The 14,509-nt window shown below is 38.5% G+C and overlaps 1 protein-coding gene across 1 annotated transcript; it reads right to left on the reverse strand.

The window, feature by feature from the left end:
* Positions 1–885: 885 nt before the first annotated feature.
* On the reverse strand, positions 886–10,125 carry vamp5 (vesicle-associated membrane protein 5). The gene is made up of 3 exons (XM_077562433.1): positions 9,897–10,125; positions 5,121–5,261; positions 886–1,440 (listed from the first exon to the last, which is right to left on the reverse strand). Exons 1-3 carry the CDS (start codon positions 9,897–9,899, stop codon positions 1,300–1,302), a joined length of 285 nt encoding a protein of 94 aa, XP_077418559.1. The 5' UTR covers positions 9,900–10,125; the 3' UTR covers positions 886–1,299.
* Positions 10,126–14,509: the final 4,384 nt, after the last annotated feature.

The raw sequence follows: 14,509 nt of genomic DNA on the forward strand, positions 1-14,509 counted from the left end.
CTCGGTCTTTTGGGGTAAGATGGAGTCTTGCAATGTGGTAGGCTATGGTTCATCTTCATGTGGCAATATTTCCCCAATCCTTTAAGTAAAATCGATCTAACACTGTGAGATTGCAAGGGCATCTAATGTAGAGATCTGTCTTCAGCTCACCCCTGGTTGATGGTTGATCGGATTAATTTGGAACTGTACATAAATCTCTCCACATTGACAAAGAACCAGATCCAAATGAAGAAAAACAGCTCCAAAGTTTGTTTGGATGTTTTTTATTTGTATGATAATGCTTCTATCTTCTCCAGAAGAAGTGCACTTAGTTTGTTCAATTGTCAATTCAATTGGAACCTTCTCCTGTCTGGTACCTATAAACAATGAGATGCTTCTGATGCTGTGGAATCTCTCTGTGTACCATGGCTTGTCAGGAAAAGTCTACTAGAACAGTTTAGCATTATTTGGTGTTGATCAGAGGCACTTTAAACGGTGTCAGGCGTGTTCTTGTTGACTCATATTTAACATGAGTTTGATAATGAGACAGAGCCAGATCAGACAGAGCCAGATCCCCCAGTTAGGCTGCATTCCAACATGATAATGACCCACCAAAACACCCACAAACCTTTTGGACCAGATGACCACTGCCTTGCTAGAGAGGCTGAGGGTAAAGGTGATGGACTGGTCAAATATATCTCCAGACCTAAAGCCTATTGTAAATCCAAGGGTAATTAGGGGGGAGATAACGTGGCCATTTTTTTTTTAGGAAGTTGGTGATATTCTGATTTTTCAAAAAAGTACAATATGAACATCAGCCAGCAGGGGTCCCTGTTATAGTGTTGCTACAACAGTCCTCAAAGCTCCCAATGTGCAGAAATTGAAATGAAATAAAAAACAAACAAAAACACTGTCAACATTTATGCAGCGAGCCACTTGATACGTTACAAAAACTCAGTAAAGCGTGTTAATTCAAAACACAAATCTGTTTTCTACATAGGTGTGGACAATTGATGCAGGTCCATTACAAACTACATTTACTGTAAATTATTCAAATGAGAGTTGACATCTTTCTTTTCAATGTGGACCGGATACATCATAATCAGAACAAATGATGGACAAAGAAAAGAAGCAGCTATTAGTGGTACCATAATCTTTTACCAAATAGTGAGACTGACATATAGTCCCATAAATATACCTAAACACAGAGTAAGCACAGACTTCACCATTTCGGCAAAATGCTCCTGGACTTTTATTTGAGTCCACATCCGTTTGTACAGTCCCAATGTCTTACTTTCCACCCATCCACGCAGGAGTGTGCTATGTTGCAACATATATGATGACTCCAATTACGATGAGGGCCACAACAACTGCAAGTACAATTAAGACTATTTTCATCTTCTTATTCTTCCATCTTGTTTTTTCCTTCACTTGGAAGGTTTTCTTTTCAAAGGCTCGACCCTGGAGAAAAGTAAAGACAGACATACAATTCCAATGTTACATTTATGTTGCATTTCACCATGTTGCCTTTTAATGCAAGCCTGGCTAATAAACAGCTGTTGCTGGAAGAGTTGTGTAAGCACACAAAGCTGGGCTTTTAACCAAAAATGGCTTCCTGGTGCAACATCTAACCAGAAACAGTCTGACACAGGGACATAAAATTTAACTTTTATGATGTTCAGACCTGGGATGTCTTCTTACTTGCATATGCAGTTGAAGAAGATGACAAGCTACAGGTCCAGTGAAATACAGTATGTATAAACATGCAGAGAAAGATTTTTCAATATACCAACTCCAATTCAGCAGCATCTTCTACCAACAACAGGCACACCCATCCTGGAAATGAAACGTTTGTCTTTAATCTAAATCAGGTTTGGGGAGTAACGGAATACATGTACCGCCGCTATGTAATCAGATTACCCAAAAAATGTAACTATTCCATTACAGTTACAGGAAAAAACATGTAATCAGATTAAAGGTACATTTATTAAAAATGGGGATTACTTCGAGGATTACAATTTCTATGATGAGAGAGAGTACGAAAGAGGGCGAGAGACAGAGAGAGAGAGAGAAGGATAGAGCGAGAGAGAGAGAGAGAGAGAGACAGCGTGCTCGCCCGCGCGAGTGGGACCGTTGCTACATGTCGGGGAGGTGGGAACGAACGAACTGACAAGTCGTGTCCTCCACACGCGGGCAGTTTGAAAAAGCTTCACGGACGGGAGGAGGAAATGGCGACCGGTATTCACTGGAACTTACTCGGAGCGAAAGTTTGAGCTAAGAATCCAGCGGCATGCTACGCGCTGTAGCTTCTCGCTAGCTAGCCCGCTAGCCTACAACCATAATGTGAGTTACACCTTCCAAACAAATCTTCCTCCCACTAATTCACTATTTAAACATCATGCACATATACACGGCTAAACTTGTTACTGGGGTAAAAGTTCATTTTGCAGTTGATGTCACTTATCATCATCTTTATTGGATCATCTTCATTTGATCTGAACAATCTGTTATTTATCAATTAAATTTTTTTTTTAAACATTTTAAAATCATTTTTATCATGTTTTTGTTGTTGTTACACAATACAAAAAGACGATCACCAGTGACCATTAATGCACTTTATATTTTATTATTATTATATTTTTTTTACCACAAACCATCATAAAACTTTCCTATTACATAGTAAAGGTTCATTATTGCTGTTATATAAATATGAAGTTATTATTTCTGAATTACTAATATTGAAATGGGGGGGCAGTCAACAATGTTGAACTTCTTTGTCAACAATTCCTTATTTAATTTTTTTAGGAAGTGAATTATAAAACTACTTCTCTCATATCACAACAAAATGTTGCTTGACTGCGAACGATTTTCAACATCAACTCTATTGAGCACATGTAGGACAGACAGTTTATGTGTGAATGTACGAATTTGCTTTGTAAATGCTTTTCATTTCTCACATGTGCAGCACAGAGCTTTTGTCCTGCGTTCCTTCTTTCATTGGTCGAACTGGCACCTTTTCCTTTTACTCACGCAGCTGCAGCTTCAGGTTGACAAGGGCAGGCGCCCCCTAAACAGCTTCCACAATGGCTGGAGAGGTTTCTGTGCAGGGCAGGCACTCCCTTCTCTCAAGACATGGCTTGACAAGAGCCGTTCCCAATTTGCTCAAGGGAACACTTTCTCTTGTTTTGTTTTGTTTTCTCCCCTGACGTCCAGGTCTGGTTGAGTTCCTTTCATATGACAAACACATTACGAGGACACATCAACGATGTTATGGAAGATGACAAGGAAAAAGGTGGATGAAATCCTGGACATGGGTAGCTGAACATCTTGGTGGCCCAAGAGTCATTGGTGCTTGATGCTGCTGTTCTTCCCTGGTTGCTGTCGGAAATTGATGAGGACCATGTCGTTTCGCTGTTCTTGTATCTCTATTCATCTTGAGGGATCTCCTCCTCTTCTTCTGGAGATGCATCATTCTCTGAGTTGCATTCCTGCCTATCTTCCTCTTCAGATACATCATTTTCTTGTTCCTCTTGAGCTCTGAAAATATCTTATCCTGGATCTGTTGGACAGTAACATGTCTATTCATGGCTTCAGCAAAAAGCCAACAAGGGGACCATTGAATTTGTTCTTATCATGTCTGAGAATGTTTTTGGGGAGCTTTAGAGGCGTTAGATTGGAGGAATTTAGGCGGAGGAAAAATGCAACTTCAATTTGTACAACGGTCCATATTCTTTGATATGTGCGTGTGTGTTTGTGTTAGAGTGAGTTTGTGGGGGCCTTTGAACTTTTGTTTGGTGTTTAAATGCTTTTATAATTCACGGGTCAGAAATGACCCATAAGACAATCTTTGTACCCTAGTGGTGTACTGCCCACATGGAAAGATAAACAAAAACAAAGTGTCACTTTTTCTGATGATGGGGTCCATTTAGGAAAAGTCATTAAGTTTCAAGTTGGAAAACGGTAGTTTAACTCATTGACTGCCATTGACGGCTATAGACATCAAAAATTCATTTGAACTATTTTTAGTAGTTAAACACCCCCCCCCCCCCCACACACACACACACTTTTGGTAACAAGAATGTGAAAACCTACTTTTTTTTTTATTGTACATTTAGAACAGATATAACATTTGTGATTAATTGTGAGTTAATTATTGAAGTCATGCGATTAATAACAATTAAAATTGTAATCACCTGACGCCCCAAATTTTTTATAATCTTTTCTTTCTTTCTTTTTTAAATCGCTTTCAGGTGAATACAATTTTTCATTGTAATTAATCACACAACTTCAATAATTAACTCACGATTAATCACAAATTTTATATGTTCTAAATGTACAATATATATATATATATATATATATATATATATATTTTTTTTTTTTCGGTTTTCATACTCTTATTAACAAAAGTGGAAAACTAATAGAAATAGTTCAAATTAATTTTTGACGTCTCGAGCCATCAATGGCAGTGAATGAGTTAAAGTGTTTTGTTCTACAGCTACACATGGTAGTGGGTCACTTTTGATCCGCAAGACAACACAAGGGTTATGAGTTATTTTGACAAACGCATGTCAAAGATATGTTTTCAAGACACCTGAGGACTGTTTTTTTTAATGTCTCCAGTATAGTTGCTGCAATGCTCAGTGGTACTGAGATTATTATAAGACAATAATACTCGTGAGCAAGAGTCATTGGAGCCACTGTTGAGTTGAGTTAGATCAACTTCTGTGTGAGCCCCTGGAGCTGTGGTCCTCACCCATGATCTGCCCTGTCCTATATTGTGACATAACACTATCCATGCCGGGGGATGTGGGAACGATGTGACCCCCACGTTGACCCCCGGACAAACACTGGTCTTATGGCATGTCCTGCACTCGCTTGGTTATACCCAGCGAGACCCGCTCACTTCATTCATCTCCACAAAAGGAAATACCTCTCCAAAAATAGCTCCATAAAGCACAATCAGGATGTAAATTGTACATTTGTTTTCCTCTCCAGCTCCACCTAAGGTGTATTTATAAACAATCAATTTGACATGTTTGTTTTTGGATCGCTGTGGAAGAGTTCCATGATGTCACTAACCAATAGGAGTCCACTAATGAAATGAAAAGTGACGACTTTTAGAAACATTTTCTGCCAACCTTTTTTAGCAGCTCATCAGCTCTGTCCTCCAGGTCGGTCAGTTTTCCTGATCGCTCATCCGCCTTGTTGAGGTTGTCCAGCATGATGTCTTTCACCTCCTCCGCATCCTCCTGGGCCTGCTGCAATCGGCTTTTCCCATTCTGCTTTACAAACACACACACACAGCGTGGAGAAAGACACACGGTAGGTTAGTCCGCTCACTATTAAGGTAGTTGGGATGGCTTGTGCCTTTTCTTTCTTCCATGTGTCTATTTCTTAACAAAATGGGTGCCTGTTATTTTGGGGTAAAGAAAGAATTTTAGAATGGGGAGTTTTAGCAACAACCGCTTATGGAGACAAACACACACCAAAAAATAAATAAATAAAGACATCCAAGAGATGATCACACAGTGCATTTATTTAAATACAATGTTAATACAGTAGTTTATAGGAAAAGGATTATTGGTGCAGTACAGTGGAAGAATGGATTGTTGCTGCACCAGACCAATATTCTATAAAAGTATGCTGGCCTTTCTGTCGCTTTCAAACAAAAGTCATGCAAAAGTCAAGTTGGTACATCAGAGGAATAGTAGTCGAACCAGGGTTTATTCATGCGCCTATTTCATTAAGTCTGAAATACAGTTCCCTCCAAAAGTATTGGAACGGTGAGGTCAATTTTTGTTGCATACTGAAGACATTTGAGTTTCTGGTCAAATGATGAATATGAGACAAAAGTTCAGAATTCCATATTTTATTTATTTCATCTACTTGTCATTGTGTTATACAATTCAGCACAGTGAATCTTTTGTCTCCAGTCCCACTTTTCAAGTGAGCAAAAGTATTGGAACAGACTTTATTAAATGAACTTGAACCTGATAAGTTTATGCTTCTTCCTACTCTTTTTCGAACATGTATGTGTAGCTCATGACTGGGTGAAACGCTATGGAACTTTCTTATGCTGCTTTCGTTGCTTGAATGTTGTGTTTGCTGTTTTGTTTTACATGTTTTTTTTATATTTTGTCTTTACACATGTACTTTTATAATCAGTTTGTTTTTTCTTTGTATACATGTTTAAAATAAAATTGAAAAAAAAAAAAACTTAATTTGAGTAGCATTTAATATTTGGTGGCCGAACCTTTACTTGCAGTAAGTGTATCAAGCCTGCAACCAACTGACTTTACCAAACTGTTGCATACTTTGAAATGCTTTTCCAGGCCTTTAGTGCAGCCTCTTTCAGTTCGTTTGTTTCTGGAGGTTTCATCCGTCAGTTTCCTCTTCAGCAGGCAGAATGCATGCTCTAATGGGTTAAAGTCTGGTGATTGCCTTGTTAGCAGTGTGTTTTGGGTCATTGTTTTTTTATTGTTGAAGCTTTTCCTGATTAGTTCTAATGCATTTTTTTCTGTAAATTGACAGACAAAATGGTTTTGTAGATGTCATAATTCAGTCTGCTGTTACTATCATGAGTTACATCTCGGTCTCATCAGTCCATAAAACTTTGTGTTTTATGGAAAACACTACTTCACTTTTATATTTTTATGCAGGATCGTGAGTGATCGGCGGTAACAAGGAATACACAGAGACTGATATACTGTGCTAGAACAAATGTGCCTTTTATTCCCCCCAAACAGCAATCAACACACTTCAACACTAAGCAGCATAATATGATCATCATCAGCGCTTACCTTGACACTAGACCGGAGAGCCGACGGTCCGGGTAGAACGAGCTGCAAAACGGCTGGGCAATCGTACGTATCCCACAGCTGACTCTACCCACACCGTGTGCCGCTCCGTCTTTTATTCATTAAAAAAAAGGGGTGAGCATGAGAAAACCGAGCTGGCCAAGCCCTCTCCCAGGCACCCCCGAAAACATGTTTCCGAAGCAGGGAGGACTGTAGTATAAACAAGGCATTCACTCCCAGGCACCCTCGAAAACATGTTTCCGAAGCAGGGAGGACTATAGTATAAACAAGGAAGAGTTCCCAGGTTGATTCCGCCCTTTATTCACAAATTGTTGGGCACCTGGATTCATACAACAGTTCAGGACAACAACATATCCTTATATAAGAGGTTACATGAGGACATATCAAAACATGGTTATTTTCCCTTCACCTTGTTCCAAAACTTGTGTGGCTCATCTCTATATTTCTTTGCAAAATCCAATCTGGTCCAAAACACACAAGGTCACTGTGACTCATTTTGCTATGGCGGGTCACAAATGTTTTTCACTTTACGTTAATTCAATAATGCCTGTTCCAATACTTTTGCGCACTTGAGAAGCTGGTGGGTTCAAATAAAAGGTGCTCTGTCCGGAGTTCTTCAACAAATCTATCTATAAATAGCATGAAATTGAAGTTGGAATTCTGAACTTTTGTCTGATATTCATCTTTTGATCTGAAACCCAAATGTATACAACAAAAACAAAGTAATTGACATTGCTGTACTTTTGGAGGGGACTGAATGCATCCAATGAGGCGATGTGGCTTGCCCAATGTAGATTGTTAGCGATACGTTGCATTGGTGACACAGTTTCACTGTGCTTACAGCTGGCGGCCTGAGCCAATTTGCGAATGTAAAGGGACCTGCACGTCAGCCCAAAGTTTGCTGGGACTGGCTCGGGCTAATCTGTCATCCAAAATGGGTACGAGATTGATGGATAAATGCAAAGTACAGTATAGTTTCAACATTTCCTGTAACTTTGGTTCATTTACTCAGTTGTGTCATCAACAGCTTGTGTTCATTAAAGTTAGTCAGACAGAAGTCAATCAAAGAGCACATACAGTACAGACAATCAACCATTTAGAGCCCACAATTGACATGCATGTTTTTAGAGCCCACACAAGCACGGGGTGAACAACATGCATACTCCACACGAGGGCTTGCACTGAGATTCAAACCCGGACCTGCACACACTTTTCTCTACTTCTAAGAATAACAGGTTTACAACAACTTTATGTTGAGATAGGAAACTAGTCAGAAATAACTTTCACATGTTGACACTGATTGAAAATAAAACCTAAAGGGATAGAGTAAGACATCAAAATGAAGCCAAACCAGTTTTCTCACTCCTCTGCACAGTGATAACAACGGGTGAGTGGCAGCGGTCTCTTCCAAAAACGTGCGATTGGAACACTGAAAGTGCAATTAGTACGTCGACCCTTTGACATTTGCATTGTGAGAAAGAGAGGAAGCCGACATCTCAGAAGTTGACAGTGACAGGAAACTGGAGCAGCAAAACAGTTCATAATTCAGTGTCATTTCCTGCCACAAACCAACAGCGTTGGCCAACATGAGTAAACCTGACGCTTATAAATTTCAGGATGAACGTGAACTGATGTCTGCACGGTGCCATTTTTTCCCCATTATGTTATCCCAAACAAATGGCAGCAATAAAAGAACAATAGTCGGGTTTAATTGAAGCTGGCAACTCCTTAACATAGGAACGGCTGCCCATTCTAGTTCCCCTCCTTGCTTCCTCCTTCCTTTCCTCCCTCCCTCGGTCACCAATATTACCTGACATATTGCTGTATCCAGGGAAACCACACCCACAACATGCCATTTCATGCCCATGATATTATGGGATATACTATCTTGTGGTCGTGGTAATGTTGAATAAAAAACAGAGGTTTCTTTAAGAGGAAGTACTTGTGCAAAAATACTAAGTCAACTCAACTTTTTTTTAGTACAGACTCTATATACAAAAGTACAAATTAATGATTTTTTACTGTCAATTATATACAATAACCTGGTTTAATTTCATGACACACAAAATTGTTTTCCTCTTTTAATTCTTACTCAGCTCGTAACGAGAAGAATAACTGAGCAACAAAAAAATGATAAATTAGCCAATGATGACGACTGAAAAAATACACTTGTATGTGCTTGATCAGATAAGAAACTTTTTGCTTGTGGTTTTTAGTCTTGCACAAGACACAACACATTTGCTATGAATTATTCTTGTGGCTAACAACATCAAACAATTCCCCTAAAAAGGCTATAAATTGGGAATATCTTGCTTCTCTCTATCTGTTGCCTTGTCCCCAAGATCTCAATCACTCAAACGCAAGCAATCAAGACCTCAACCACTGTTGACTTCTCTCTATTTACGTCTTTTTTTTATGTTGTCGTGTAGGGTGAAAAGCACAATAAGTCTGTTTTGAAAATAACGAGAACAAAGTACAGATATGAGATTTCAAATGTATCGAGTACAAGGGAAAAAAAGCCATCAGAAAAATAAACACTCAAGTCAAGTACACAGATACCTGGGAAAAAAATAATCGAAAGCAAATACACAATAAGACTATATAAATTAACCATTTACTATTAGTTTATTTAAGTGTGGTATGCAGGCTCTCTCTATACGTGAAATAATCCCTAAATTAAATACAAATAAAATTGACAACATTCAAAACATGAAATACAAATAAACAAATCCAGAACAGTACTTTATTTTCATGTACATTATTGTTATTTATTTATTTTACATTTTTAAAGTAGTTTGTCCACTTTATGGTACTTAAAGAGCAGAGTCATTTTTGAGGTGACACTTGGTGTAAAAAGTTTGAGAACTACAAGATCAGAATTACAAATTGGACTTTTGAAGTCACCCCTTTTCAATTAGCTTTATAACGTCTTAAGAGGATGCTACAGGGAAAACGATATATGGGACTTTTGTGACTCTGAAATCAAGAATAATGGACATCGAAAGGAGTTGTGAAGCCTTTGAGCTTACCGCAGCAAAGTGCCCTTGGCGTAAGAGGACAGGTAAATCTACCTGTAAACGATTGACAGCCACTCACCATTTCGGTCGCGTCTGTGCTGGTGCGGCAACTGTCACCGGATCCACTGCATTTACTGCTCACGAGCAGCTTTATAACAGCCCTGAGAACAGGAAGCAACGCATACGACTTGTACGAAGGTCGCCCGACGTTTGTGGACTTTCTCTTCCCTCTCTCCTGCCTTCTTTTAAAAGTATTCTGCTTCTTTCTTTCTTTCTTTCACTTTGTTCGGGCGGCAGTCCTCTTGACACTCGAGAAAGTTATGCTCTGCTTGGTAGATGCGTTCAAGAAACCCCGGAAATTATTAGATACTGACGTGATTGGCCAAACTCCTCAAATTTATTAATAATCATTCAAAATACATTCTTTGTTTGTTAGTTTATTTCGTTTTTGTAATCCGACCTGATTTGGGCAACACGTTAGATGTGGCTGAAGATATCGGAGATATTTAGCTTATAAATTAACTTCAAATGCGGTTCTGTTTAAAAAATGTACCCGGTGGTAAAAAACAAACAAACAAAACAGAGAGAGAGAGAGAGTTTTTTTTGTTGTGCTTTACTTTCGTTAATCGACCGGCCTGTCATCACTAAACACTAAAGCAAAGTTGACGTCGAAATTTCCAGGGGTGTTTAAATGCATCAGTGCTCAGTATGACATTCCTTCAGCAGAAATCTATCAAACTCACGCCCGGGGGCCAGATACGGCCCCCCTCATATCATTTTTTGTGGTCCACTAGATAAAGTGTGTCTAATTTATTTTTCTTTCTAAATTGATTTTTATTTTTTCATCCCTTCAAATACCTTCCGAACACTTTTCCGATACCTTAGATTTTAAATTCATTTTGTTGATGTATTGATACTGTACATTTAAATGCGGGTCTACGGTATATCATGTAATAAAATATGAAATAATATGACAGTTGAATATAAACCGTGCATTAGACACACCTTGCACATTGTTTCAAGATTATGTGTTACATTGTATACAGTTATAAAAGTAAAAGTACATTTCGAATGAATAAACAATTAATTTATACTGGCCTTCTGCCCATTCACACACCACAGAATTCACAGTATTAAGAAGGGGGGAAACAAATAAAAAATTCTTAACTTTTTACTGTGAGAGTACATACAACACGGTATGTTTGCATTAGGCAACATGTATTTTTTTAAATCACTAAAACATGCCATGAAAATTGAAATGCAGCAGACCTCTTTCTAACTTTCTACCGAATATTGCATGATGAGTGACCACTAATGGGTGTTCCCCACTTATGTGCAGTGCAAGACTGCCAAAGGGGGCTGCTTCTCCTCCCTTAAGAGTCATCTAAAATCCCTATATAAACACCCAACTGTGTCAATGGTAGAAAAATTATGGCTTCACTTTGACCTTACTGCTATACTTTACAGACACATGCAATGCGCGTTCGGTGTTATAATTTTGATGACTGTAATAATAACCGTACATTAACTATTAGAAAGCAGAACTTATTGTCTTGTCGCAACTTGTCACCAAGCAGGCTACCATACATTTTTTCTGTAATGACTGTGACTAGACGTTAGCATCTGATAAGTACAGGCACAACTCACAACCAGTTGTGCTGTATGGGGGAGAAAAATGATGCTGGTTGTATGAGTTCTAGAAAATACTCTACTGTAGTATTGTTTTAATCTGTGGCACTGAAGTTGCCCTGTAATGATATTTTTCAACCCCTGGCCGCACCCCTGCACATTTCTGTCACTCATATAAGCACTTGAAATGATTTCCTGCTGTCTTTGATTCATCCAACATGGGTCGTTGGTTAAGCAGAAACACATGCGATGAAGGACACATTTGGTACTGTTATGGAATATCATTGTGAGTCCAACACATTCTGATTTAGCAATCATAACAGTCATAACAATGATAAAAGTGGTGAGCAGGGATGAGGGTGTTCCTGCAACCCCTTTTGGGATAGCGAATCATTAAAGTGTAAGTAAATAATTCATCTGGGTTTGTCAGTATCAGCATGGTTGCCTCATAGTTAGCACGTTTGCTTCATAGTATTTCAAAACTATAAAACTATATTTTTAAAACAAACTATTAAAACAAACTGTTTTACCTAACTAGAACTTGAAAATTATTGATAATTGTAGAATAACAATACAATAGTTAGTACACTGTACTTGAGCTGTGTAGTCATCTGACATACTAGCATAACGCAGAAAAGTGCATTTCAAGCTAGCAGCCCATCAGTGAAGCGTGGTAGCAGTATGGTGTGGGCATGTATGGCTGCCAATTAAACTTGTTCCCTTCTATTTATTGATGATGTGACTGCTGACAAAAGCAGCAGGATGAATAGTGAAGTGTTTTGGGCAATATTGTCTGCTCATATTTTGACAAATGCTTCAGAACTGATTGGATGGCGCGTCACAGTGCAGATGGACAATGACTTGACGAATACTGCAAAAGCAACCAAAGAGTTTTTGAAAGCAAAGAAGTGGAATGTTATCCAAAGGCCAAGTCAATCATTAAACCTGAATCTGATTGATGAAGACAAAACTGAAGAGAAAATTCTCAAGCAAGAATTTCAGTCAGTTGCAGTAAAGGCTTGGCAGAGCATTGCCAAATCCAGAATCCAAAAATCCAGCATCTGGTGATGTCTATGCGTTCCACACTTCAAGCTGTAATTGCAAAGAAATATTAAAAAGTGAACACTTGATTTATGATGTTAATTTGCCACATTTATTTGCTCCCTTAACAAGTGGGGGTGTAATTCTGACATCGTTCACCTGTTTCATTTCAAATTCATTGTGGTGTTGATGGTGGTGGTCATGTCGCTATCCCAATATATTTGGACCAAACTGTAACATTATAACTACGCTACATCACTGTCAGTGGACTATTACATAAGTACGGCGATAAACCGTAGTCATCATAGTGCATGAGGGGCTGATTATCATTCAAACAGAAGAAGAACGTGAGTCTGCCCAGAAGCGAGCAGGTCAAAGACCCAGCAAACAAAAGGCTTTTTCTGGGAAAAGCAGCAGAAATACAAAGGCCATAGTCAGCATTCCGAGCACCATGTTTTCCCATAATTGCCTAATTGTCATCCATGGGTAGATGACTGGCATCCGCATGACAGTCTGTAAACAAAAGAGCTGTTTTCCCCTCTCTAAATGCATGCGTTATTCAAAAAACTCACGTTTATTCACACGCTAAAACCTTAAGCTTCGCCATTTGTTGACCAAACAACACGTTCACACTTTCGGGACCTATGGTTGCACTTCACTGTTGAGTCAACAGAACAGGTGGGCCTGTTGGGACCTGTTTCAAATTTCAAATTCTTCTTTTGCTTGCTTGATATTCTCTGTGTGGTCTTTAAATATAGTTTGTTTCCTGAAGATATTTGAAATATCCTAAAGCAGTTATTTTCTATGGTTCTATATGCTTTTCTCCCCGGTAAATTGTAAGTGAAAATAAATAAATGAATACATAAAATCCACAAAATTGGTGTTGATTAAATTTCATTATTTTCTTCCACCCCAAAAAATTACAACATCCAAACAGATTGATTGGCAATAATCAGTAACATTCACATAATCCTTCTCAGTTTGAGAATAGATGAGTTCACTGTTTAGGCATGTTGGCTCCAAGTTAAGGTGGGCTGGATTTCTTGTTCAACAATCCCACCTCTGCCACATCACTTACACCCCCTTTCCCCCTCCAAACCTTCCCACACAGAAGAATAAAACAGCCTTTCTAAAATATGTACAATATTTGAGATCTACAGACATGTCTGTGCTCTTGGCAAACATGTGGATTTGTTCGTGATTGCAGCTTTGGACAGAAAATAAAACGTGTAAAAATGTTCCCCTCATATTTCCTTCCTGGTTCCTGGTTCCTGGTTGGTCATCAATGACGAGTCTTCTCATTTGGTGTCTGTCTCCATCTTGTGTCTTGTAAAAGCTTAACAATACTAACACAATTTCAATCATATCTCACACAGGGAAAAAAATCGCATGCTCTTGATTGGATGGAATGAATATCTTTGGTTAGACATCCAAATAAAATTAGGGTAAGAAAGACGAGGACAAAAATCTTAATTTGTGAAAGCTTTAAATTAATCAAATGTTTTGATTTGTATTTACTTTTAGTTTTCTTTGTTTTACTCCACTGTCTACAGCCAGGTCGGCATTGCAAATGAGAATCAGTTATCAATGACCTTCCCTGCATAAATAAAAGTTCAATAAACATATGTAAACATAAGGACCGGTAAAAGCAATGTGTAAGGAAAAATAAACTTTGACAATGTATATAGCAGATATAAAAAGTCTACACACCCCTGTTCAAATGGCAGACTTTTGGAAATGTATTTGTGGTTCATCATCCTCAGTTAAAAAAGGGTGTGTACACTTGTGCAACCTCATCTCAGTTGTTGATTTTTACTTCCCCTCTCTAAAGTAGGTGACCCTACAGCATGAAAATCGATGGGAAATCGCACAGCTATGTCTTGAGAGCAAAAAGAAGTGTCAGTGTGAAAACGACCCATTTTCAGATTTGTGAGAGAAACACCAGAAAAATAAGCAAAGATCACTTCCCAGTTGAAACCAATGTGAATTAATAACCTGATTGCCTTGAAAAAATGTTTTATT

The sequence above is a fragment of the Vanacampus margaritifer genome, chromosome 3, assembly GCF_051991255.1.
Source record: "Vanacampus margaritifer isolate UIUO_Vmar chromosome 3, RoL_Vmar_1.0, whole genome shotgun sequence".
Classification (NCBI taxonomy): domain Eukaryota; kingdom Metazoa; phylum Chordata; class Actinopteri; order Syngnathiformes; family Syngnathidae; genus Vanacampus; species Vanacampus margaritifer.